The sequence below is a fragment of the Dromiciops gliroides genome, chromosome 1, assembly GCF_019393635.1.
Source record: "Dromiciops gliroides isolate mDroGli1 chromosome 1, mDroGli1.pri, whole genome shotgun sequence".
Classification (NCBI taxonomy): domain Eukaryota; kingdom Metazoa; phylum Chordata; class Mammalia; order Microbiotheria; family Microbiotheriidae; genus Dromiciops; species Dromiciops gliroides.
In genome coordinates this window covers 755,837,354-755,865,265 of record NC_057861.1, presented here as the reverse complement: position 1 = coordinate 755,865,265, position 27,912 = coordinate 755,837,354, and the positions used below count along the sequence as shown (strand labels likewise).

The 27,912-nt window shown below is 45.2% G+C and overlaps 1 protein-coding gene across 3 annotated transcripts in view; it reads right to left on the bottom strand.

Annotated features, from left to right (window-relative positions):
- The window catches only part of SUGCT (succinyl-CoA:glutarate-CoA transferase), a 623,067-nt gene that overhangs the window by 548,142 nt on the left and 47,013 nt on the right, over positions 1 to 27,912 (bottom strand). For all 3 annotated transcript variants that reach the window (XM_044004982.1, XM_044005065.1, XM_044005154.1), the window contains exons 7-8: positions 22,319 to 22,410; positions 9,958 to 10,101 (exon numbers count right to left, since the gene is read on the bottom strand). In XM_044004982.1, coding sequence (XP_043860917.1) covers positions 9,958 to 10,101; positions 22,319 to 22,410 — 236 coding nt within the window. The remainder of the gene's footprint in view (positions 1 to 9,957; positions 10,102 to 22,318; positions 22,411 to 27,912) is intronic.

The window sequence follows — 27,912 nt, the reverse complement described above, 5'->3', positions numbered from 1 at the left end:
AAATGTCCTCGGGTTCCTTGGCTGTCTGAGGAGGGTCTATACAAGTCTCTGATCTCCTACTGCTCTAAGTCTATAAGGGGGAGAGGCTGAATTACCAGATTTGAAAACAGGCTCACAACAAACACAGGTGTGTGCCTTGAGAAAAACGATGTCCTTGGAGTCACTCTGCTTTTTTCAAAGCTGTTCCGTGTCCTTATGTCTCATAGAACTTTTCACAGAAATCACAAGAATTAAAGGTGTCCCTGTCCTCTCAACTCACACATAGAAAAGGGACACTCCACAAATGGCCCAGGTGAGGTGTGTGTGTGTGCATTCACATTCTCTCTTTATCTGTCTGTCTGTCGGTCTGTCTCTCTCTCTCTGTCTCTCTCTCCTTCCTCCTCTCCCTCCTTCCTCTTGCCTCCTCTCCTTTCCCCAAAAAGTGCATGCATGCACACACACACGCACACATGCACGCGCGCACACACACACACACACACACACACACACACACACACACACACACACACACACTGGGGGCTCCAGAAACTGACCCATTGTCGTGGTGATGTCAGGAGCCTGTTTGCAATTAAACACAGGAAGGATATTAAAACTTCCAAGAGCGATTTCTTGTCAAGCCACAACAGAGGAAAGGGAGCCACAGCATAATTGAAACCACATCCAAGCCCACTTCCTCCTTATTTACCAGTATCATCTACAGGGCACTGTTTAGATGCTGACATTCAAAGGTCTGAAGTTGACAACTGTAAATCCTCTTGAGACAAAAAAAATGTCTGTATCAAAAGCACTTTATAACAAGGGTTAAAAGTTTATAATCTAGGAGCTACAAGAAGTGGGCACCCTTGGCCAACCACATCCAAGAGGCGGGTGAGCCGGCAGGCAGGCCTCTTCTCAGGGAGATCCTGGCCATGGCTCTGCTGGGGCCCACAAATCATCTGAGTCAATCACCAGCCGCCATCCAAGTCTGCCCAGCTCCCATCAGGCCCCTGCATGCAAAGGCTTCTTAGAACAATGCTGGCATTAGGTGGCCTGTCACTCGTTCATCCTCTCTCCACATAAAGCAGGTATTTTACACCTGTACAGGGTCCCAGGCTTCTCATGGTAGCAGCTCACACAATGTAATCTGCTGGAAAGGCAGTACTGCCTAGTGACTGATTCCTATATCTGTAGCCTTGGCTTAAGACTTGAGCGCACTGGGCTTCCCGTGTCCTCATCTGTAAAGTGAGGCTGAAGTCAATGGTCTCAGTGTCCATCTGGCTTTTTTTGTTGTTTTGGGGGGATTTTTTTTTGTTTCTTTTGTTTTGTTTTTGGCAGGGCAATGAGGCTTAAGTGACTTGCCCAGGGTCACACAGCTAGTAAGTGCCAAGTGTCTTAGGCTGGATTTGAACTCAGGTCCTCCTGAATCCAGGGCCAGTGCTCTATCCACTGTGCCACCTAGCTGCCCCATCCATCTGGCTCTTGAGCTTGATCCTAAATCCTAGCGAGATGACTCCAGACAAGTCATTTTGCAGCCCCCTGCTCCCCAAAACCCTCTAAAACTATGACATATAGACAAGTTGACAACATGCATGCATGCATGGAGGGAGCTTCCACTCAAATGAAATCAGAGGTATGGACTTAGATGAATAGAAAGACAGACACATAGACATACAGATCAGACAGACCAATAAGTGAATGATCAAAAAAATAAGTAAAATTATCTAAATGAAGAATTTTTAAAAATGATATGAACTAGGGGACAGCTAGGTGGCTCAGTGGATAAGACACCAGCCCTGGATTCAGGAGGACCTGAGTTCAAATCCAGCCTCAGACACTTGACACTTAATAGCCATGTGACCCTGGGCAAGTCACTTAACTCCAATTGCCTCACCAATAAATAAATAAATGATATGGACTAGACCAGTGATTTTACCTATATAAGGAACTCTGGGGTAAGGTACCCCACCCCCATGCTGAACAATGACCCCTCTCTGTGCCTTCTCTTTTTTTTTTCTTTTTTTTTTTATGGGGCAATGGGGTTAAGTGACTTGCCCAGGGTCACACAGCCAGTAAGTGTCAAGTGTCTGAGGCCGGATTTGAACTCAGGAACTCCTGAATCCAGGGCTGGTGCTCTATCCACTGCGCCACCTAGCCGCCCCTCTCTGTGCCTTCTCTACAGCTCTACAGGGTCTCAGAAAGAAGCCTAACCCACTGCCAGATCCCATGTTGTCCAAGGTCACTCATGCAGTGGTCATCAAAGGTAACACTTGACCCTAGGCCTGCTCTGCTTTGAGGCCGGATCTCTCTCCACTATACCATACTGCTTCTTACTGTGATTGCTATTAATGATAATAATAATTTGCTTAAAGCAAGTAAATAGTCATTCAAAGCAGAAAATAAATGTGTGAGAAGGATGAAAACAGACACGAAAGTTTCTTTCTTATAGGATAACTGAGAGATAGGACTGGGCTATCTTTAAAATGTCTCACATTGACATAGTTCAGAGGTCAATGCCCAGGTCATTTGCTCATTTGATAAGCATTTATTAAGCACCTACTGTGTGTCAGGCACTGTGTTAGAAAGATAAGTACAAAGAATGAACCAGTCCCTACCCTCAAGGAGCTCACATTCTACTGAGTGTAAAACATGTCCACAGATAAGTCAATAGCAAATAAATATCCTCTCCAGACACGGCATCAATACCTAGGAGATGGGGATGGAGGGAGTGAGGGAGTCCAGACGCAAGGCTAAGGGGTGGGGAGATTGCAGGCATGCATGGGGTGTGGTTTGTGCAAAGGCAAGGTGACAGGAGATGCGATGTCATGTGTGAGGGATAGCAGTGAAAGCAGTGACTGCATCAAGGGTGTGAGGGGGATAACGAGGCATGGGGCAGGGTGGGGGTGCAGCTCAGAACAACTTTCAGAACGAGTCTTATCAATATCTATGAACATAGCTTCTTTTCCTTTTTCCTTGATCACCTTGGGAACAGACCTAATAGTGGTACTACTGGGTCAAAGGGTATACACAGTGTTATAACTCTTTGGGCATAATTCCAGATTGCTCAAAAATTTGACTGGATGAGTTCACAGTTCCACAAGGGGTGTGTTAGGGTTTTTTGGGTTTTTTTCCACATCATTCAAAATCAAAAAAGATGGATGTTTCCAACCATGGGCTACGGAGCATGATTGTATAAGACATTCAATTCCACCTGCTCACACCCTACTGAAGGAATGATATGTGAGTACTCAGAAAGGAAAGGAAAGTGGTGATCTCCGAAGGAGAGGAGAAGACTTGGGAGTGGTCCCATCTTCATGACAGGTTAGGGTTCTTATAGAGAAGCCATTTGGCACTAATCTGTTTGCACCATTCCACAAAGCAGAGCTCAGGACAAGTGAGGAAAGCTTCAGAGACTAGCCCTGTAACAAGAAACACCTCCTACCAATCAGAGCGGTCCCCAAGGTGAATGGACTGCCCCAGCCCACCAGCCTGGGAGGTCTTCCAGAGGAAATCAGGTTCTCACATCTCAGAGAAGCTACAGAGAGCATCCCTGCTTGGGTACAGACCAGATAACGGCCCAGAGGCCCCTCTGGCTCTAAATCTAGGAGCAGTGATGCTTTATTGTGTCCCCCTTGAGATACTTTTATGAATAATGCATTTTGTATCAAACTCCATTTTCTACATGTATCTTTTCTCACTAATTTCAAATGAAAATTTCACTTACAAGATGTTTAAGAATGCAGCAGCTGGAGGAAAGCCACCCTTGATTACAGCAGGAAAACACAAGAGAGAAGCATTTATATCTATATAAACACAGAGGAAGGTAAAGAGAAGAGGAAGAGCAAATACCCCCCCCCCAATTATAGAAACAATTAGGACTGGTGAGGACCAAGTGGCAGGAAGGCTGAATCTGATTGGAGATGATCCCAGAGAGAAAAGGATTGATAAGGTCTAGAGGAAATGAAAGGACAACTATCGAATGGGCTCCTGCCCCCAGAAGGCAGCCAGGAAGGCACCATTAACCATTAACCATTAACCCGCGTGGGACAAGGCCACATCAAGGCTGCCGTGGGAGGCTAGCTAAGAGGGGACATCCTGAAAGATTGCTGAGGTTAAGATGAATTGGGGAAAGCAGGGAGTGAGGAGGGAGGCAGAATTAGCTCATGGGCTGTCTCACCTCATCTCTGTCTGCTTAGCAAACTGTCCTTTTAACTCAACTGTCACAGTAACCTTCTCCTTGGTCTCCCTCCAACTTCTCTAATCAGACTGTGATTTCTAAAGCAGAACACAGGAGATTCAGGAGCCCCCTCTCTGTGCAGTGATTAAATTAAATTCAAACTCTTCCGTTTGGTATCCTCTGCCCCCATTTGGAGCTAATGACTCATTATTTCTCCCCTTGCACATTCTGCATTTCAGCCAAACGGGTCTACTTGTTATTGTCCCATACAAGGTTTCATCTCCCACCTCCAGAGCTTTGCCTAGGCTGTGCTCCGTGTGAAGTACAAAGCTCTCTGAAGGGGCTTCTCGGGGCAGTAGCTGCCAAAGAAACACTTCCCTATTTACCGATTATTGCTAGTAATGGTACTAACATACCTGGCGTGTCAACCAAAATGTGGAAGAGCAAAAGCCAATATATGCCATATACTACATCAGGAAGTCAACCACTCACTTATTTCACTAAAGCTACTAAAATATCCACTATGTTAATTATTCATATTCTAAATCCTAAGATGTTAGACCTAGAAGGCAGCTAGAAGAAGCCACCACACTCAGCAAATGAAATGACTTTGGGAGTTGTTGTTTCATACAATCATCTGACCACACAGAAGCCCCTCCCCCACCAAAGAGAAATCAATTGAAAGGCAGAGAAAAGATGACCTAATTTGGTGCCTTGGAAATTTTTTAAGGGGCAGGTAGGTGGTGTAGCAGGTAGAGTGTCAGGCCTGGAGTAAAGAAGACCTGAGTTCAAATGTGACCTCTGACTAGCTTTGTGACCCTGGGCAAGTCACTTCACCCTGTTTGCCTCAGTTTCCTCATCTGTAAAATGAGCTGGAGAAGGAAATGGCAAAGCACTCCAGCATCTTTGCCAAGAAAACCCCAAATGGGGTCACAAAGGACATAACTGAACAACAATTTTAAAAAACTAAGCCAAACCAGAAATGTAAAATATTCCACTCACATTTTCCTATTGAGAAAATAGAATGCAAACTTTTATTAAGTGAATCTAAAATACTAGAGAATTTCAGGCAGTCCCTGCCATGCTGGACACTGCATCCCATCAAACTTAGGTCAAAGGAATGAATGCCTTGATACCCGTGACTAAAATGCTACTACAGGATGCCAACCAAGGACTGATTTCCCCTGTTTGGCTGGTCTCTGACAACAGACATCTCCAGGCCCAGCTGGGAAGCTTGTTCAGTACATGTGTCCCCTAAAACAGTCTTCAAGAAGTCAGGCTCACCTCCATTCCACAATAAGAAACCAAGCACATGGTGAATATCTATTTACATGGAGGGGCAGCATCACCTAATGGAGAGAGAGCCAGCCTCTCTATTGGGAGAAAGAGCCAAGTTCAAATTCTAGCTCTGTCACATACTGCCTGAGTGACCATGGGCAAGTCACCGTACTCATCAGAGCTATAACTCCAAAACCGTGTACATACATACGCATGTGTGTTCGTATCAGGTCAGTGTCATGGCTACTTAGAGTGAGGAAGAAAAGGGGAAAAGACACTGTATGTCATGGATATTCACAGTCTCACTACAATTCTCATTTTCTGTTCTACTTTATGCATAGAAATGTTTATTTTGTGACATTTGAGAGATTTTTAAGAGAGAAAAAAGGAGGAAGAAAAGAATGAAAAATAAGAGTAAAGTAGCAAAGAGAGAGGAAGAATAAGTAAGACTGAGAAAGATTGAAGGGCTCTGCAGGAAGAACTGACATGGGAGAAAAGAGAAGAGAGACAAAGATAGAGACAGAGACAGAGACAGAGACAGAGATAGAGACAGAGACAGAGAAGACCTGATCCGTGAGGCAGCGTGCTCCAAGGGAAAGAGAAATGGACATGGAGGCAAGAGACTGTGCTTTGGGTACCAGCTCTGATCCTGACTGTGTGACTTTGGGCAAGTCTTTGCTGCTCTATAAGCCTCAGTTTCCTCTTCTGTAAAATTGGGATAACTGTACCAGCACCACCTAACTCACGGGGTTACTGAGGATCTAGTGAGTTAATATATGTAAAGCACTTTACAAATCTTAAAGCTCTAGATAAATATGATGATTCTATTTCCAGTTTTAACCCTGCCCCAGTGAGTCTTCCTTCCCTTGCAACAAGGGGGAAAGAGTTAAACAGAACTAACTGATCTATCAACTACATCTGATAGCATATATCGCATTCTATACCTCCAGTCCCCCACTTCTCCATCCTTTCCATCCTGACCAACGGCCACTCACAGAAAAGGCAAGGTAGCTTGGATGAAGCACCAAGATGCCTGAGAGAGGAAGGACTCTCATCAGGCAAGCCAAAACACCAGCAATAACTTGAAAAATCCATTCCTGCAGATGGAGAGAGCGTAGAACCAGTAACCAAGGAGCCTTGGGAACAGTCAAGTGCCCAACCCGATGCCCACAGCCATCCTCCTAGGAAGCTGCCCCTAGGGAGATGCAGCCTGGACCTGCTCTGCAGAGGCTGTGGCCACAGCTACTGGAGACCCAGAAAAGGAAGTTCTCGCTACCAAAATCCTTGGCCCCATCAAGTAGTTCTTCATCAGGAATTGACAGGATTCCATTCATGGAAATGCCTTTTTATAGAGGCATCACCATCTGACTTGCCATTTTATCCTAAAGACCATGGAGTCTTTTCATTTGATGCTAAACCTTCCATTTGTATCCTATTCCCCCCGTAGGGGGTGCCTGGCTTTTCTATTTGCATCCCAGCCCTTTACACACAGTAAGAGCTCAGTAAGTCCTTTTTCCACTCATTCATTCCCCATCTTTTTTCTTTCCTCATCTTGTCTCCCAGCTTCCTTCAAATCCCAGCTAAAGCATCGCTTTCTCCTGGAAGCCTTCCCAAATCACCCTTAATGAAGCCTTCCCTCTGATAATTATTTCCAATTTATCCTGTGTCTATATCTTGTCCATACAATATCATTTGCGTGATGTCCACTTGGTCAGACTGTGAACTCCTTGAGAGCAGGGATGGTCTTTTGCCTTTCTTTCTATACCCAAAGCTTAGCACATAGTAGTTGCTTAATAAATGTTTATTTAATGACAATCTGTGGACACAGGACTGGTCAATCTATATCCACAGCATTCAGATTTATTTTATTGACACTGTATATATTTTCATTGTACTGGATATTGTTTTAATCACATGGGCTGTCCAGCAGTCCATCGGAGGACTTGATGGGGGCTGTGCCCCCACCATCATGATGAACTGCCCACTGAAGTCTAAAGCAGAAAGTAATAGTCTGTGTTGTTTTCCCACTTTGACTCACTTCCTTCTTCAACACTCATGTCTTTCCAAATTCCTCAAGCTTCTTCCTAGGCATCGTTACTAAGGAGGCAATGATACTGCATTCTATCCCTACATACCTCAATGGCTTCAGCCCTTGGAAACAAGGCTGGAAGAAATACTGGGGGCCATCTAGTCCCAGTGTCTCCCTTTACAAGGGAAGGAACCAATACCTGGAGAGTCTTGGACTCACTGAAGGTCATGCAGGTCCTAGGCTGTCACACCTGGAATTCAAATCACAGGAGCCAGGCTTTGAACTTGCCTCCCCCTTACCTACTTGGGTGCCTTGGGCTCACCTCCATTTCACAATGAGGAACCAAGCACATGATGAATATCTATGTACAAGGAGGGGCAGTATCACCTAATGGTGAGAGAGCCAGCCTCTCTATTGGGAGAAAGACCTGAGTTCAAATTCTAGCTCCGACACATACTGCCTGAGTGACTGTGGGCAAGTCACTGTACTTGTCAGAGCTGCAACTCCAAGACCATGTATATACATACACATGTGTGTATGTGGTTTCCCCACTAGACCTTGCTGGGCCTCATTTTTCTCATCTGTAAAATGAGCTGGTTGGACCAGAGGCCATCTACTCTACATTTACTTCCAACTCAAAATCTACACACCCACGAGCTCCAAAATAAGTATTTCCTTCCCCATCTCTCAGATGCAGATACCAGAAGATGTGCAATCATCTTCTTTTACTCATAAGTGACTAGTGCCTAGAGAAGCTGTACACCTTGCCTCCGATCACAGAAGGAGGGAACAGCAGTCAGAATTTGAACCTGGCTCCTCTGACTCCAGAGCCCCTACTCCTACCTCACTCTTACAAGCCTCTAAAATGTCTTGTGCAAGTTACCTCCTTCTTTCTTTTCTTTCTTTTCCCTTCTTTCCTTCTTTATTTCCTTCCTTCCTTCCCTCCTCCCTTCCTCCCTTCCTCCCTCCTTCTCTCCCTCCCTCCCTCCTTCCTTCCTTCCTCCCTCCCTCCCTCCCTCCTTCCTTCCTTCCTTCCTTCTCTCCTTCCTTCCTTCCTTCCTTCCCTCCTTCCCTCCCTCCCTCCCTTCCTCCCTCCCTCCTTCCCTCCTTCCTTCCTCCCTCCCTCCTTCCCTCCTTCCTTCCTTCCTTCCTTCCTTTCTTTCCTTCCTTCCTTCCTTCTTTCTTTCTTTCTTTCTTTCTTTCTTTCTTTCTTTCTTTCTTTCTTTCTTTCTTTCTTTCTTTCTTTCTTTCTTTCTTTCTTTCTTTCTTTCTTTCTGGTAGCAACATGGCCTCTCACCATTTTTCCCACTCATTGACAGGAAGACATCCGAACTGTGTTCCTGAGTTTACGATTTGCCGAGTTTGGCATTCAAGTTGGACATTCCAAGCTGGAGCCCCCAGAGTCCATAAAGCAGTTTTCCCACAGTAAAATGTCTCCTCTCACAAATTAAATTTATTTTGTTCTCCCTTGGGAGGGCAGACCTGAAGCTCCCAGTGAAAAACACATGAAATAACCCCAAGAGCGAACTTTGGGGTTTGCAAAGTACTTCTCAAAGAGTCTACAACCAAGAATTGCCAGAGGTCAGGGCTGAAAGCAGGCCTCTCCTGGAATGAAGGCCAAGCCCTTCCATGGTGCCTCACTGTCCTTGTAGTAGGAGTGAAGGGAAGAAGGAAGAAACTAACATTGAGAAAACACCTACTATGTGTCAGGGCTTTTATAATATCTCATTTGATCTGCACAAAAACCTGAGGTAAGTGCTGTAATTATCTCCATTTTAGAGATGAGGAAACTGGGACAGATAGAAGTGAAGCATTTTGCCTTGGATCACATAGTACATATCTGAGACTGGATTTGAACTCTCTCCCTGACTCCAGGCCTAGAGCTCTGTCCATGGAGCCACTTCATTGCTGGAATCTAACTATTAGCGAGCTAACCCTTTTAGGTCCCTGGATGACCACAGAGTTCAAAAAAAGCAATACCTTGTTAAACTAGGACCTCGTGATCTGAAGAAAGGGTCACTGAGCCTCAAACTGTAACAACTCTATGCCTGTTTCAGGAAGCAGAGAAAATCTAGTCTGGTCAATATAGGTCATAATACATTACAATAAATACCTTGACAGTAAAAATCCCCACTATGGGGGCAGCTGGGTGGTGCAGTGGATAAAGCACTGGCCTTGGATTCAGTAGGACCTGAGTTCAAATCCAGCCTCAGACACTTGACATTTACTGTGCGGCCCTAGGCAAGTCACTTAACCCTCATTGCCCTGAAGAAAAAAAAGGAAAAAAATCCCCCTATGGCCACAACCCATTTATGTTTCTGATCCCAGTGGCCTAAGTACTTCAAGCAATGCTCAGTACAACAAAAATCCACTACAACAAAAGAAAATGTACTTCCTCAGAGTATGGGGCAATGAGATGACTTGGTGTAGGGAAAGAGAAGCTCGCCACTCACTCTAGGCTGTTCTATGAAATGGAGCGTCACTGTTGGGCTCATACCTGAGATGACAGCAGGTTGCAGTCAATGTAGAGACCTCTCCCTGTTTTGTACCTCTGCAAGAGCCCTGCCATGATGGCACCGTATGAATATAATCCAGTGGCAAGATCCGTCATGGCGACCCCTGGACGGACTGGATCTCCATCCTGGTGAGGGAAGAGAATGATAGGGTAGAAATGAACATACTTCTCACAGCATCAGGAGGACAAAAATTCAGACATGGAAGGAAATTTAGAGTCACTTGTAATGTCTTAGCCGGATTCCTGGCTTCTTTCAAAAGCACTTTTCATTGCTCATACTGAGAAGCACTGTCAACTGAACTAATATTTGACACCAGGTCTTCTTGCTCCAATGCGAGCCTACTTTCCTCTATAGCATGCAGCTCTCAAACAGAGTTTCCCTAGCAAAACCAGAAAATGCCTGTAATGGCTACCTTCTATTTTGTTTCTTTCATTTAATTTTTTCAGATAACCAAAACTTATTTTCTCTCTCTTCCACAAGCCCCCTTCCTGTGAGAGAGAGACAGAGAGAAGAAGGAGGAGGAGGAAGAAGAGGAGGAGGAGGAGGAGGGGAGGGAGGAAGGGAGGGAGGGAGGGAGGGAGGGAGGGAGGAAGGAAGGAAGGAAGGAAGGAAGGAAGGAAGGAAGGAAGGAAGGAAGGAAGGAAGGAAGGAAGGAAGGAAGGAAGGAAGGAAGGAAGGAAGGAAGGAAGGAAGGAAGGAAGGAAGGAAGGAAGGAAGGAAGGAACCTGTGAGACAGATATTCATAGGCAAGTAAAACAAACTCCCAAATTGGTCACATTAAAAAAAAAGACATCTCCACCTCTACTCTTAACCCCACACATCTCTGTCAGGAAATTGGTGTCCTATGTGATTATGTCTAGTCATGGTTGTCATTGCATTGATCAGAGTTTTAGTCTTTCAAAGGTGTTTGTCTTACAATATTGTGGTTGTTGTACAAATTGTTCTGCTTCTGTTTGCCTCAATTTGCATCAGTTCTTACCAGTTTTCTGAGGCTTCTCTGAAACCATCCCCTTCATCATTTCTTACAGCGCAATCGCAATTTGTATCCCACATTAGCTCAGTGACCCTGGGCAAGTTACTTCACCCTGTTTACCTCATCCTCCTCATCTGTCAAAATGAGCTGGAGAAGGACATGGCAAATCACTGCACTATTTGTGGCAAGAAAACCCCAAATAGAGTCATGGTGAATTGGGCACAACTGAAATGACTGAACAACAACAAAAACCTTAATATACCAAAATTTGTCCAGTGATTTCCCAATGATGGGTACTCCCTTGGTTTCTAGTTCTTTACTATCACAAAAAGAGCTACTATAAATATTTTTCCACACATGGATCCTTTTCCTCTTTCTTTGATCTATTTGGGGAATAGGCCTAATAGCACTCTGGATGGGTAAAAGGATATGTACAATTTGGGAACTTTGAGGGTATAGTTCCAAATTATTTTGCTGGACCAATTCACAGCTCCAACAACGGTGCAGCACCTGGCAGACAGTAGGCACTATATAAATGCTTATTCCTTAACCTGATTCTCCTTCCATTTTCCTAAAGCCCTTCCAACATTTGCCATTTCCCCTTTTTGTCAACTTTGTCAACCTGATGAGTGAGTAAAACCTCAGAGTGCTTTAATTTGGATTTCTCTGAGCACTACCACACTATATCTTTATTCACCATCATCACTCCAGAGGGTACCTCTAAAAAGTAGTTAATAATAATGACTAATGGGGCAGCTAGGTGGTACAGTGGATTCAGGCCCTGGATTCAGGAGGACCTGAATTCAAATTCGGCCACAGACACTTGACATTTACTAGCTGTGTGACCCTGGGCAAGTCACTTAACCCTCATTGCCCTGCAAATAATAATAATAATAATAACTAACATTTTTATAACATTTTAATGTTTGCAAAGTATTTTGTTTATGTTAGATCAGTGGATCCTCACAACCCAATAAAGTAGGTATTGTTATCACCATTTTTTTTTAGTTGAGGAAACAGAGACTGAGAAATCAAGTGACTTGTCCAAGATCACACAACTAGTGTCCAAGGCCAGCACTCTAGCAGCTGCACCACCTAGCTGCCTGTCTAGGCATGTGTCAACTCCCTCTCGTATTCCAGGACCTTTCCCGGGCTAGTGAGCTATGGTAGGTGAGTAGTGCATCTCCAGAAGTGATGAGCATACACTGGGACAGTATCTCAGGCATCTCCATATGCTCTGGGACCTGATCCACATCTAACCATTCACACCATCTAATAGGGTCCCTCACTTCCTTCCAAGTTCTGCTCAAGGGTCATTTGCCCCAAGAAGCCTCTCTTGACTACCACAGCCACTAAAGTCCTCACATTGGAAATTACTTTGTGTGCCCTTAATATTTCATTTTCTAGAAATTCACCATTGCTCCTAGTGGGATGAAAGCTCTTTGAGAGCAAGGACCACTTCCCTTTCATTTTTTTATCCCTATCCCTGGACTATGGTAAGTACTTAACAAATGCTTGTTGAATAGGTGTTAGTATATAAGGTTATTCAGTGGGAATTTCTTAGTACAGAGAACAACCAGAATTGAAGAGTCCAGGGGAACATGAGCCAGCCAGTGGGTGGTAGGCTGGCTCCAGGTGCAATGACTTCACCTTCTTGGAAGTGTCCAAGGCAAGGCTGAATCACTACTTTGTCATATACATCATATAGAGATAGCCTATGTGGCTACCAAGGTCTTCAGCTCTCCAACTCTGTGACTGGAAGATGTGTGTGGATTTATATTGCATGAGTCAAAAATCGTGATGTTTTAATAACTTTTTGAAATTTATTTTTCTTTATTTTTCACCATTTACAAGATTTGATTTTTCACACATAATGTAAATTCATTTCCTTGTTGTTGTTTATCTTTCATTCTCAAAGATGACCACGACATCGGGAAATGATATCATGACTTGCAGTGAATTGGATTTAAATGAGGGAGAGCTATGCAAGTTCACCAAGGTCACCAACCTCACTCTCTCCTCCAGGGCCAGCTGGGTCCAGTGGCATCAGGACAACTAGCGATGTTTAAGGCTATTGGGGTTAAGTGACTTGTCCAGGATCACACAGCTAGTAAGTGTCTGAGGTGAGATTTGAACTTGGGTCCTCCCAACTTCAGGGCTAGTGTTCTATCCACTGTACCACCTAGCTGCCCTAAATTAATTTCCCATGTATGCTGTATATGATGCTATGGTAAAAAAAATAAAAAGTAGTTATTAAATATTGAAACTCCTTCATGACTTTTGGCCCACCCTGTACAAAGCAACCAAAACCTTAAGGACAATATTCACAAAGGCAATAATGTCAATGAAAAGAACACCAAATGCAGCCCAACTCTCCTCAACTGTGACTATGAATAAGTCAATCAACAAGCATTTATTAAACACCTATTATACACCAGACTTTGGAGATACAGAGAAAGGAAAAAATAGTTCCTGTTCTCAAGGATCTCATAGTCCAGTGGGAAGACAATCTGAAAACAACTAGGTACATGCAGGGTAAATTGGAGATAATCCCAGAGGGAAGGCACTAGCAGGAAGGAGGACTAAGAAAGGTTTCTTGTAGTGGGTGGGATTAAAAGTATCCAGGGAAGACAAGAGGCAGAAATGAGGGGGGAACACTGGCCCTGGAGAACAGGATCTGTAAGACACCTCCCTCCTCTCAGTAGAGAAGTGGAGGACTGTGGGTGTGGAATGGGGCATGTACCTCAGGTGTGATACTTTTCCTTAACAATTTTTCTCTTACAAGGGAAGGTTCAATGGGAATGAGATCGTTGTTGTTGTTGTTGTTGTTGTTGTTGTTGTTGTTTGTCCTTTATTCTCAAAGAGGACCATGATATCGGGGTGATATTATGACTTGCACTGAATTCAATTTAAGTGAGGGAGGGCTGTGAAAGGTCATCAGCCTCACTCTCTCTTCCAGAGCCATCTGGGTCCAGTGGCAAGATATATGTCATGGGGCAGCTAGGTGGTGCAGTGGATAGAGCACCGGCCCTGGAGTCAGGAGTACCTGAGTGCAAATCCGGCCTCAGACACTTAACACTTACTAGCTGTGTGACCCTGGGCAAGTCACTTAACCCCAATTGCCTCACTAAAAAAAAAAAAAAGATATACGTCATGATGACTAGAGATGCCCCCCAGATGTTTGAGGTGATCAGGGTTAAGTGACTTGCCCAGGGTCACACAGCTAGTAAGTATCCGAGGTGAGATCAGGAAATCAAATGACCAACGTAAAAACAAAAGGCATCGATACAACGTGTTTTTTTTTTAATGAAAGCAAATTATATCCATTTCCTGACAGTTATGGGACCAGTAGAAAATGTATGTTCTAGACATTAGTAGCAAACCAAAAGGGTTCAAGGGCAAAAGGCATAAACTATGAGGGTTAAATAACAAGATTTCCCATTGCCTTCTGCCTGACCAGGAACCTCACATACTAAAAGATGTAGGAAGGACAGGGCCATGACTTCCTCATCTGTGTTGTCCTACAATTCCCTAGAGCCACGCTGGGCACGGCTGCTGAAGGAACGAAGGGGAAGCCGAGAGGTGCCTGGGTCTTTGTTTCACTCTTCCAATGACCACTAGGGGGCAGGAATAAAAACTGTGGAAGGCTATTGGAAGTTCCCACATTAGGTTCAGGACGCAGGGTCAGGACTGGCTTGGAGAGAGGGGCCCTTGCCAAACACATCAGCCCCCAAGTGATAACAGTTCCCCACATCCTCACAGCCATCCTCTTCCCTTCTAAAAAGCATAAACCAAGACTTTTTTCACCCCTTGATTCCAGGAACTGACTCCCTGGGAAGTCCCCAAGTTCTCAAAACAGGCATAAGCAGCGGCTCTCTCAGAAATACCTTTGAACTCCTTCCCATAGGGGGAGAGAGGCCCCCTTACCACCCAGCTAGACTGCCACGGGGCCTTCAATCTGAGAGGAAACTTCCAGTTGCTGCTTAGGGAATGGCTGGAGTCAGAACCAGTGCACAGAGCTCCTGTCTTCCATCTGCCTTCTTCCCCAGAGAACTCACAAAAGGAGGATGCTTGGTAGTCACCTCTCCATTCCTGGCACTGACCCAAGGGAAAGATGGAACTACCAGAGCTGAGGCTCCCCCATCCTCGGCTGTGATAGCCCCCTGCCTTGGCAGCCCACAGACACTCAGCCTTTCTGAACCTTTCATTCTGCAGATGAGGAAACCAGGACTGCCAGAGGTAGTATGAGCTGCCCAAGCCCACACGGAGAGTTCCCGGCAGAGCCAGCACTCAAACGGATCCCTTCCCATTAGAGCACACTTAAGTCTTTTTCTGCCCCTTAGGAGCCTCTTATGTAGCAGAAGGTAACCTCCATGAAAGGAGTGACTACTTCATTTTCACCCTTATATGCCCCATGCCTAGCATGGTCCCTGGCACACAGTAGGTGCTTAATAAATGCTTGCTGAATTGAAATACTCAAGGTTATCATAACAGCAAGTAGAATTTCAATCATTTGTCCAAATAAGCACCATTTACCCTCCCCTGCGGTGGTTTTATGACCCTGTACTTGGGGATTCTGATCTAATCTGGCTTTAAGGAACAAAGTACAGCTTTATCCTATAACCCTGAAAGGAGAAAGTTCTTTTTCAAAACTTGCTCAGTTCTGGCCTTGTGCTGTTAAAACATTTTTATCAATGGCTTAGGGAAAAGCCGAGATGTCAGGCTCATAAAAACTGCCCTGAACAGATAAACATCCTGGATAACAGTGCCCACATCCAAAAAGCTTTTCACAAACTGGCTCGGGAAAACAATTTCTGCAATAACAACGCTGTAAAAACAAACAATCTTGGAAGACCCAAGACCTCTGACCAACCCAATGACCCACCATGACTCTAAGAAGCAGTGCTCCCCCTCCCAACAGAGAGCTGGTGCACTCACAATGCACAGCAAGGCACACAAAGCTGGACATGGCCTGTGTGGTGATAGGGTTGGTTTAAACGTGTATTCCTTACAAAAGGTTCGTTTCTTTTCTTTTCCCTTTCTCATTGTGGCTGAAAGAAGGTGGGAAGAAAAGGGGGAAAATATGTTCATTGAAAAAGCTAAATGTAATTAAAAATAAAATACAATTATAACAATCACTACAAAGGCCCACACTTGGGTTCAGAAAATGAATGTCACTAGTCCAAGATGGGGATGGTGTAGCTAGAGCGCAGATTGTCTGAAAAGGAACTGAGGTGGAGAGGACCTCACATTCAGAGAGAAATAGCAAGGCAGGACAGCAAAAGCTAAACACTCAGGACCCAGGAGTCCCACTCTCTTGTGCCCTGGTCAGACCCAGTGTGGAGCACTGTGATCAGACCCAGCTGCCATGTTCTAGAGAGGATATTGCTAAACTGGAGAGCATCCAAAGAAAGCAACAAGGATGGTGAAGGGGCTTGAATCCATGCTGGAGGGGGACAGGGAATCAGCTGAAGGAAACCTAAAGAAAAGAAAACTGAGAGGGGACAGGACAGCTTCCTTCCAACATGGGAAGATGACATTGACTCCAAATCATGGGATCGGAGAGCTGGAAGGAAGCTGAGTGACCAAAGAGTCCTGGCCTGAAGGCAAAAGGAAGTCCCCTTACAACATTCCCAACCAGTTACCACTGCTCAAAGACCCCTCCCTCCAAGGCAGCCTGTTTTACTCATGGATGGCTCCCACTGTTGGAAGGTTTCTGGAGCTAGAGACCAAATATGCCTCTGGAAATTTCCACATATTTGCCCACTATGTGGCAAGTCAGCTGCAGAAAGGAGACGTGGTCAGGTCGAAGGAGATGGACTCTGAAGTCCTTTCCGGCTCTCAGATTCTGTAATTGTTCTCCTTTCTGAGAAGAGTTGTCCCTCAGGGAAAGAGGAATAGAAGAGGCACTTATATAGGGAACTTCACAAATATTATCTCAGAACAACCCTGGGTGGTCATTGCTATTATTATCTCCATTTTGTAGTTGAGGAACCTGTTAAGTGACTTGTCCAGGGTCATACAGTTAAGTAAGTGTCTGAGGCTGGATTTGAGCTCAGGTATTCCTGTGCTCTATCTACTGCTCCACTGTCTCAGCCTTCCTTTGTCCTAGGGACAGAACTACAGCCCCCCAGGGCCAATGCTAGTCTGGAGAGGGGCCTCCCAGGTTGTTGCCTAATGTGATGACAGTGGGCTTCAGCAGGTCTGGATCTGTGTTCTGTCAGTCTACAGACCAGCCAGACTGCTCTTAACGAGGCTCATGGGCTCCTAACTAACACAGGCATTGGGAGCCCAAGTTCAATGATAAGAGTCACTGTCATCATGTGCACATGACTCATTGGGAGAGCTTCTGGCTTTATCAGGACAGGATTACAACTTGGAAAGCATTCTAAAATGAAAGTTGACTTCAAGGATCACCATGGAAGGAAGGAAGGGAGAACTATGCTCACAATTTAAATGACCATCTAGTGTAACACTGACTTTTTACAAAGAAGGAAACTGAGGCCATGGGAACTGAAATGACTCATCCAAGGTCACACTTAGAATCCTAGGCCTGGAGCCTGAAAAGACCTTAGAGGTCATCTGGTCCAGATCCCAATGTTTAGAGATGGAGAAACTGAGGCTCAGAGAGGTGAAGCAATATGCCTACGGTCACATAAGTAGTAAGTGACAGAGGCAACATCTGAACCCAGGGCCTCTGACTTGGGAGCCTGTCCTCTTCCCCACACTGCAGAGCTGGCTTGGAAGTTCGTCCATTGGGGAAGTAATGGGGCTTATCTCTGGAGCATACCCAGATGTCCCAGTGTGGAGGCACCCTGGGTCCTCTACCATGTGGGTAGGTGAGGACAGCCTCTTTGACTGGCTACTTAGTGGGAATAGGTAAAGTCTTTAAAACGGGCGAGACTGAGCTAGTCCTCTCTTTCTAGCTTGCTGTCTTTCCTGGGCACACAGAGGATAAAGAGCCCAACTCACCCACATGAGACACCATGAACTGACCCAGTGAGAGGGAAAGGACTTCCCTGCCAGAGCCTCCTCTTCTTCTACCCAGGCTCCAAGTAAAGGGCCTGTGGGTGTCAGCATCTGTGTCTGTTCTGTTTGCTGTTTGTCCTTCTCAATATCAGGTGGCACCTGTGACTCACACCAGACCCAGGATCAAAGCTATGGTCCCCTTGGAGCCAGGATTGAGATGAGATGATGCAGCCAGTCAGACTGGCCAGAAGCCTAACAAAGCCAGAGTGCCTAGGACTGGAGGCTGAGGTGGACTCTACACTTGAAACTGGGATTGTGCTGGATAAAAACTAAGATAAACTGTGAATTTAAGCCTCCGCCCCTCCCCAGAGGTGGAGGTGATGCAAAGGGGGAGGGGAACCAAGGAATCCCAGGGACTGGGGACTAAGTCTGTCTATTTGTGGCTATGCCTTCCCAAGTAAACATTTCTTTGTAAAAGTTAGTCCAGTTCAATGGAATTGGGATGCAGGGAACCCACCTCCTGCACTTGGGAGAATAGCATCAGTAGGCGTTCAAACCACATTGGGCACAGAGGCTATCCACTCCCAGCCCCCTTAAGGAGACTGGAGAACCCTGGGGGAGAGAGGTGAACTATGACCTCCCTGTCCTTCAGGGAGTGGAGGCCAGAATGGGATTAGGGAGAGCAAGTCAAGGCTAACTCTCCCAACTTCCCTGAAAGACTGAGGGGTCTTTGGCCATCATGGGGCCTTCCCAGGAAGACCAAAGTTCAAATGTGGCCTCATACACTTGCTAGCTGTGTGACCCTGGGCAAGTCATTTAACCCCTGTTTGGCAATGGGGGTCATAACAGGGCTGTTGGGAGGATCAAATGAGATCATGTTTGTCAAGCTCTTAGCACCGTGCCTGGCACATGGTCGGCTCTGTATAAACACTTGGTCCCTTCCCCTTTGCTCAAGCTTCTGCTGTCCACTTTCGGGCTGTCCATGATGGAGGCAGAATAAGGAAAAGGGAAGCCCCCACAGTCTGATTTGCCCAGTTCAGGGCTTTCATCAGGCACTTACTTCCCACGTGACTTTGCAATTTTCCTATGATCCAGAAAGTAATAGTATGGGTCCTTCTGGATCTGCTCTGTTCCCAGTACCAAATGGGAACAGGAATCTGAGAATCAGTCACACCAATCTCCCCTTTGGGGAAGTTTTGAAGAGAGTGGTTTTATTACTAAATTTCCAGCAAATACAGATGCACGGGACTGGAAAGCTGTCCTGAGATCCTCTGGGCCAGGCTCCTGGCTTTAGGCAGGTTCATCCCCAAAGCCAATGTCTCCTGCCTGCTTGCAGGTTGCCAAGGACAGAGACACCCCACTAGCCCTCAGCAGCCTGTTGTAAAGCCCATTCCCACCAATGGTCAAGGCAGCCCTTTATGGTCCAACCCAAATGTCTTCTCTTTAATTTAAGCTTATTTCCTCTTGTCTGCTCTTCCACAAACAAAAGGAAACTGCTCCCCATTCTCCCTATAAAAATCCTTTTAGACATTTAAAGATCAAATTCATCATCTCTTAGCCTGCTCTGCGTTCGACAAGGCCAGTGTAAAAATACATTTGGAAAGAAGATGGCAAGGAGAGCACCTTTCTCCCCTCCCCCATCCCCTCCCTCTGAGCCAAGCCTCGGGCTGGTAGCTTCAGTGCATGGGAGGGTATGCAAAATGCTTTTGCATTCTTAGAGGAACTCTGCTACCAGGTTCACTGGGGGAAGGGGGCAGAGCAGATGGACTCTCCCAATGGGAGCAGCAGTACTAAAAATCAACTCAAAGGTGGGGTAAAGGAACAAGCATTTATAAAGCACAGATCATGTCAAGCACTGTGCTAAGTGCCTTACAAATATCAACTCATTCGATCTTCACCAAAACTCCACAAGGTAGATATTATCCCCATTTTACAGTTGGGGAAACTGAGGCAAGTAGAGTTTTTTTGTTTGTTTGTTTTTTTAGTGAATCACCCAGGGTCACACAGCTGGAAAATGTCCTAGACTAGATTTGGCTTCCTAACTCCAAGCCCAGTGCTATCTACTATGACACCTAGCTGCCTTTGACCCCAGGTGTTCATGCTAGAACCTCTGGAGAGGGCTCTAGCCTTTGGTAAACAAATCTGATAGCTTACTTCACTACTAGTGGGCAGGGCAGGCCAGGCCAGGACAAGTGCCTTCTGCTGTCCTTTCCCAACCCATCCTTTCCTATCTGATGGCCAGGTCCCCAAACCTGCACAAGGATTCACTCCAGTTTGTATCTGCTGCCCTGCCTTGTTCCATTTCCACAGAACAAGATGCCCCTGCTCTGGGTATCCTCTGGTGTCTCATTCCCCTCTCCCACCCCCACTTTCCTGCCTCCTTTTGTGAGTTGTCTCTTCCTTTAGATTGTAAGCTCCTTGAGGGCAGGGACTGTTTTGTTTGCTTACATTCATAGCCCAAGATCTTAGTACAAAGCTTGACACATAGTAAGTTTTTAATAAACACTTTATCTATTGATCTAATCAACAAGGATATAGCAAGAGGCTGTGTGACTGTCTCATTGAAAACCCAATACCATGAAAACATTCCTAGATTCAGGGTCCGAAGGCCTGGGTTCAAATCCTACCTTTGTCCCTTTCTCCAGTTAGGTCTATGTCAACACCTGGAAAGTGAAGAGGTTGCTCAAGAGATCCTTGAAGATCCCTCCCAGCTTTCAGTCAATGATCCTGTGACCAATGGCATTTCCCTGACCTACCTTTTAGTAACCCTATCCAGAAAAAAGCGGGGGGCGGGCGGAGGAATAAGCTTAGTCTGGCATAACCCATTCTTGGTTAGCCTTGGCTGACTCTTGGTAATCCCGACTTTCTTCTTTAAGTGTTCATTAAACCAATCCCTGAGTGATGTCATTGGTCCTCTTCAAGAACAAAAGACAAATGACAACAAAAAAGGATCGTCATCTCATACTTTTACAACCAGAAATATCTAGCAGAGAACCATGCATGAGAGTCACTGTAGAAATCAGAAAGAGCACTAGAGACCGAAATGACCTGGGTTCAAATCCTATCTCTGACATTTCTAACTCTTTAATGATGGGCAAGTCACAGAATCAGAACTGCAGCATCTCGGTTGGAAGGGATTGGCTGAGGCCATCTAAACCAATCCATTCTTAAATATACACAGAACTTGCTTGTATATCTCCCACAAAAGTGAGCCCACAACCTCCCAAGGCAGCCCATTTGACTTTTGGACAGCTGTCACTTAAAAGCAATAATTAAGTGCCTACTCTGTGCCAGGCACTGTGCTAAGGGCTGGTGTGGCTCTCACTTACTCTTCTTTGTTTTGCTTTAAGAAATAGAAACCAGGGCAGCTAGGTGGCGCAGTGGATAGAGCACCAGCCCTGGAGTCAGGAGTACCTGAGTTCAAATCCGGCTTCAGACACTTAATACTTACTAGCTGTGTGACCCTGGGCAAGTCACTTAACCCCAATTGCCTCACTAAAAAAAAAAAAGAAAGAAAGAAAAAAGAAATACAAATCAGGGGGCAGCTAGGTGGCACAGTGGATAAAGCACTGGCCTTGGATTCAGGAGGACCTGAGTTCAAATCCAACCTCAGACCCTTGACACTTAACTAGCTGTGTGACCCTGGGCAAGTCACTTAATCCCCGTTGCCCTGCAAAAAGCAAAAACAAAACCAAAAAAAGAAAGAAAGAAATACAAATCAAGTTTAGTTGGAAAAGGGTATGTAGTAAGATTATTGGAATTTGGCTGTTTCCACATTGGGAGGGCCCACACCTGGCCTGCCCTGAAGTGACATATGCTACTGATGTCAGAAGGAGAAAGCACTCTCCATAGGCAGTTTTTGAAGGACCCCCCCTTTTGGAGGAGGAAGATTAAATGCTCACTGAGGGGAGTCTTGGTCTCTTCCGGAATTTCTTTCTTGCAGGTGGTTCAAGCAGCAGGAGTAGATGCCCCAGGTGGTGAGTTAACATACAAAATAGCTTAACTGGAAGCAAGTTGGGGATTGTATAGACTTAGGTTAGAGCTAGGAGGATTATCCGCATTTCTTTTTCCCTATTCCCTTTGATTTTTATTAATTTCACCTTTGCTGTTTATTTTATTCCCAATTAATAAAATCTGACCTGTTTGTGGAAAAGAGGCTTAAAGGCTCCTTTTTTATTGGCCTGGGAGAAATATCTAAAAAGGCAGTTTCAGAGGGGAGGGAGCTTTGGAACTAGAGGTCCCTCATTATTTCCGGGACCCCAATATTACGATGAGTCACTCAATTAACTCTCCAGATATTAAATTTGGCCCTCACAGGTACTAGTAATGAAAAAAAATGCCCTCGATTGGCCTGCTGAGAGATGATTGTGTTTCACTGTATAATCATCAGAAATATTTACCTCTGGCCCGGTGATGTGCATGAGACCAGAAATAGCCGATGCTACAGAATCATAACCAGCTCTATGACTCATTGGGCCCGTCTGACCATAACCTGAAACAGAAAGAGAGACGTGTTAAGGCTCTGAGCTTCCAGGACTAGATGCCATTGCCCCATCAAGATAGCCATCACATGTGACCACATGTGTCCAAGAATCTCAACCTATATTGCTGGGATCAGAGCCCCACTGTTCCTAGGGTCACAGGTAATAGATGGAGGGCAAAAAGGGATCTCAGAGATGATGTTGTCCAACTTCTTTATTTTACAAGGGAGGAAACTGAAGCCCAAGGTGGATGAAGTCTCACTTTCCCAAGTTCATACCCAAGTAGCAAGTGGCAGAGCCTGGGGGGGGGGGAGGGGAGGAGGAGAGAGAATATAACTCTCCCAACCCCAGCTCCAGAACCCATTCAGCAGCATTATATTGCCACATTAAAATACTTCTTCCAAAACCATTATATTCTGATTAACTGAATGTTTGAATAGATTCCCTCTGAGCTCACAAGTCAAATAAAAGAATGTCTTCACTGGAGGAATCCACCCAGAAGGAATGAGGAAGCTGTGCAGGGTTGGGTGTGAGGAGGGTGGACTACAGCCCTCCTTAGATAAACTCCAGTGAACAGAGAGAGCTACACTACAAGGATGAGAAAAGGCAACTTCAGATAAATGAAGTACCTTTTCATTCTTTCTGGAATGGATGTGCCCAGCAACTTCCCTTAGGCTCTGTCCCTATCTCTGTGACACTCTGTGACAACAGAACAAAACAGTTCCCTGGCCACTATTCTTTGATGTCTTGGCTTCTCCTATTAGAGAGTAAGCTCTTTGAGGGTAGGACTACCCACCTGGCTTTTTTGTATTGTATCCCTAGTGCTTAGTACAGTGCCTGGCCCAAAATGAGTATTTAATCAATGATTTTTTTCACCCATCCAATCATTCATTTATTAATTTGTTCCTTATTATATTTTATTTTTAGTGTGCAAACATTTTTTCTTCATACATACCTGTGATTTAATTGGCGTAGGTTAAATGATTTGGCCAAGTTCCCACAGCCAGTATATGCCAAAGGTAAGATGTGAATCCAGGTCTTCTGGAGTCGGAGACCATCTCTCTATCCACTATCCCATGCTTCCCTATACATGAGCACACATGCAGTCTCTCTCTGTCTCCTTCTCTGTCTCTCTGTTTCTGTCTCTGTCTCTCTCTCTCATATACACATACACACACACTCATATATATATATATATATGCTCAGATCTCCTTCAGAAATATTTCCCCACAATAATTAACAGATGAAAAGGTTTTATCACTTTTTCAATGAGTTTCTTCCTTTACCTTCCTTGTGCCACGGGCCCTTTGGCAGCCGTTTGGCAAAGTCTATGGACCCCTTCTCAGAATCAAGTTTTAAACTGCATAAAGTCCAAAGAGGGAGAAAGGATACAAATCATATTGAAATGCAGTTATCAAAATAGATTTTTTTAAGTGCACAGACCCCAGAATTATATCACTTTACAAAAATAAAATACAATTAAGGAAAAATTCAAAATGACTCATTTCAGAAGCAAGTTCTGCCTCCAAGATAACCTGATCCCCCTTGGTGAGAGTGCTGGCAGATTTCCACATAAAAGCTGAGAAAGACAACAACGAAGAAAAATAACAAGCCATTCCTTTAAAAAAGCTCAGAACATTCTAGGGCATATGGTTAAGGTCTTCCACACTGAGATATAGAGAAGTCTCTGCCAAATGTGACAGAGAAGGCCTGGCTTCACAGAGCAGGGTACCCAGCTGGGAGCATCAAAGGGCATCTCTCTATGCTCCAGGCTCTCTCCTCCACCCCACAGGGACACCTCTAAGACTATCTGTAATGACCACCATGTGATGTCCAATGGGGAACCAAGAGGAGGGTGCCACCCTCAGGCCAGGGTCCCTTCTGCCAGCCAGCCATCTGGTGCTTCTCTAAGACAAGTGATCTCCAAGAAGCACAAAGTCTTCAGAAATCCTGCATTGGACCGATCAGGGACAGTGTTCTCAGGTTCTGGCCAAGAGGCCAGAGGCCTCCTCTGGGAACAGTTGAGGTTCTTCTCTAACCAGAATGTCTTCTGCAGGAATTCTCCCCTTAAATAGTCATCACTGGAAAGAGCGCTTGAAGTCAGCAAGAGCTGCAAGAAGAGGGCTGGTGAAAACAGTCTAGCCCTGCTTTGGGTGGGGAGAGGGACACAGCGATCCCCATTCCTGTGGAACATGGCTCTTGGGGAGCTTTTCTTGGTTTTAAACAGAAGTCGGGGTCCAGAATATTAAGAATGGCTAGAGGAAATTCATTCACATGGAGACGTTTTTAAACCGTGGGAAGAGTCTCCCCTGGCTTTATAATTGTATCAAGAGGCAGTGTAGTATAATGAGGAAAGAGCTTGGCTGGTCTTCTTCAGAAAGGACCTGGATTAAAATCCTGCTTCTACCAGGTGCAAGCTCTGTGACCTAGGCAAGTCACAACAACTCCTCCAGGAGGGATGCCACAGGCTGCTGGTGCTTGAATGAGAGCCACTTGTGCTTGGGCATCTCAGCTAAGAGAGAGAGGCTCAGCACCCAGGCAGGAGGTCAGCTCAGGAGAGTTTGGGTGGAAACAAGGGATGGAACGGTGCCCACGAACATCAGCAGGCCCTTCAACAAGGAAAGAGAGGCCTTCTGAGAAGCTCTGGTGTCGAGGTGTCAGAGTTAGCAAGCAGAAAAGGGGGGGCTACTCAGTATCTACATGGCTGGGGAGCTTAGGCAACTGTCTGGTTTACAAAGCAATCAGAAAAGCCGGTGGGGGCTCTACAAAGACAATCCAGCACAACCACTTATTTCCCATAGGACACATAGGACACATCTGTGATGTGCAGGTAGATAGAAGTGATGGATTACTTTTTTTTTTTAAGTGAGGCAATTGGGGTTAAGTGACTTGCCCAGAGTCACACAGCTAGTAAGTGTTAAGTGTCTGAGGCCAGATTTGAAGTCAGGTCCTCCTGACTCCAGGGCCAGAGCCACTTCACTGCCCCAGTGATGGATTACTTGTTCAGATTACTGAGGACAAGTGGTCAGTCTCTACTCGTGAAGTCCAAAGCATCTCAGAAACAACCTTGTTATTTCCCAGAAGGAGGGTGGACTAAAGCCGGAAGCAGCACCTTTCCTGCCTAGAACTTCAGCCACAAAGGCTTCTAGGGTAAAGAAACGTCCCAAGTAGCCAGGCTGCACCCCCCCCCCCACCATGTTCAGGGTTCAGAATACAAAACTAGGTTTCTGACGAGGACTCTGACTGAGCCACACTACCATTTTCAGCTCAGGGGCAATTGTGGGCAGAGCAATCACCCCACACAAGAGAGGTAGGTCTAGTCTATCTGGGACCAAAGTAGACTTACTTAGGATACTACAAAGGAAACTGGATATGTAGGTAGATGATAACACTCATCGCTCATTGATGCACATGTTAATTACTGCATGTTCTGAATATGCTCCTATTTTATTTTGTTGTTCATGGTGATCTACTTGTATGATTGCATGGACTGCAGGTATGATTTTTTGTGTTAACTAGGCAGTTTTACTGTTTTGGGGGTTTTTTGTTTCATGTATGCTGACCTTTTGGCACGTTATCAATATACTACTGAGAGTTAGCTTGGCAAAGTCTATAGGGTACCAAACTTAAATTAAAGAAGATGTGGGGGGCAGCTAGGTGGTGCAGTAGATAAAGCACCGGCCCTGGATTCAAAAAGACCTGAATTCAAATCCGGCCTCAGACACTTGACACTAGCTGTGTGACCCTGGGCAAGTCACTTAACCCCCATTGCCCTGAAAAAAAGAAAAAGAAAATGTGGATTCAAATCCTGCTTTACACTTGCCAAAAAAGGAGTATAAATTCTTCTCAGCTGTGTGTGGCACCTTTACAAAAACTGACTGTATATTAAGACATAACAACCTCATAAACAAATACGGGTTAGCAGAGATATTAAACACGCTTTTGACTGGCCACAATCCAGTGAAAATTATATTGGATAAAGGACAACTGAAGAAAGAGTGATAAATTAATCAGGAAAATGAGGGAGTTGTATTAGATCCTGTAGGGTCCATTCAGGCTCTAAATGTATGATCCCATGATGGTGGTTTTGCTTTGCTTTCTTTTGCTGTTGTGGTTATGTAGAGCCCATCGGTGGTATTCCTCCTCCACCCTGAACTTACCCTCATCAGTTGGATCCCTATGGTCCTAGGTTACCCTGTGGGTCTGAGCTCCTTCCACTAGGGCTTACACATCTCCACTGGTGTGATTCCCATTAATAGTCATTTAGACACAATTAATTATCAGAAAAAATGTACTAAGTAAGAATAAAGGCTACAAACCTTCCCTGCCCAAGATCCTAGAGCACAATTCCCCACAGATGCACACAGAGTGTATGGGAAAAGTGGGGACCAACTTGGGTGACAAAGATGGTAAGACACATGTAAAGAATGCACGTGACTAAGGCTACTGACTTCTCTGGCACTGCAGGGTCTCATAGTTCTTTCTCTTCTGGTGGAATCTTAGCTGCATCTTAGCTCTTGATTAGCAAGGTCAGCTCTCTCTCAAGCCCATAGTCAGCTCTCTTCTTGCCAGGGGTCACATTTCTTAAAGATGTTTATGGCTTTGAATGATTGCCTCTATCTGAGTCTGTGTCTTTTCGGAATATATGTCTCTGCTCCCTCAACTGGGCCTCAAACCCTCTTGACCTTGCCTTCAAATGAGTGAATCACTCTGCTGCTAGATGCCTAGGCCAATGGAGAGTGGGAAGAGAAAATCCTCTCCTCCCCCTAAGAAGGGAAGAGCTAGGTTTTTCTCTCACTGCTAGTTCATGCCTACATTATCTCCAATTCCCAAACTGTTGCCTGATTCCGGGGCTTATCTATTTAAACTTCCCAGGAATGTGGTTGATTTTCAGCTCAGCCAAACAGGTTGCCCTTCCTGACTCAATGGAGGGAGAGAGGAGTTGCCACTCTAAAGTGTGTTAGCTAACACCTTGTTACCATACACAACATCTTGTATCCGTGTCTGCATCTTGTGACTACATCAATTGAGCTGGGAAGGGGGAGATGGTGATGGGAGGTGAGGGAGATGTTGTATATTTGAATATTGAAAGCAAATAGAAGTTAATTTTGTAAGTGATTTGCAAATTTCTGATCCCAGGGATGTATATAGAACTCTCTGATCTCAGCTTCCATTAGCATCGACCAATCAATGGACATTTATCAATTGCCTAATATGTGCCAGGCCCTGCACTCAGCAGCAGGGATAAGGAGACAGGATGCTCCACATGGAAGTCTGTAAGTTAGAGCAGAAATTCTCCAGAGTCACCTCCTTGACTCTACTCAAGAATTTTGCCCTTTCTATGGTGATGATCTTAAATCACCACATTTCCCCTCCCACCTCTGGCCTAGAGAGCCAGAGAAGTAGGAGTAGGAATGGAGTATATACCACTACTGAGGAGTGGAAGAAATATCAGTGGCTCCAGGTCCCAGGGCATGGACATGAAGCATTCCAACCAATGCTCAAACTTGAGG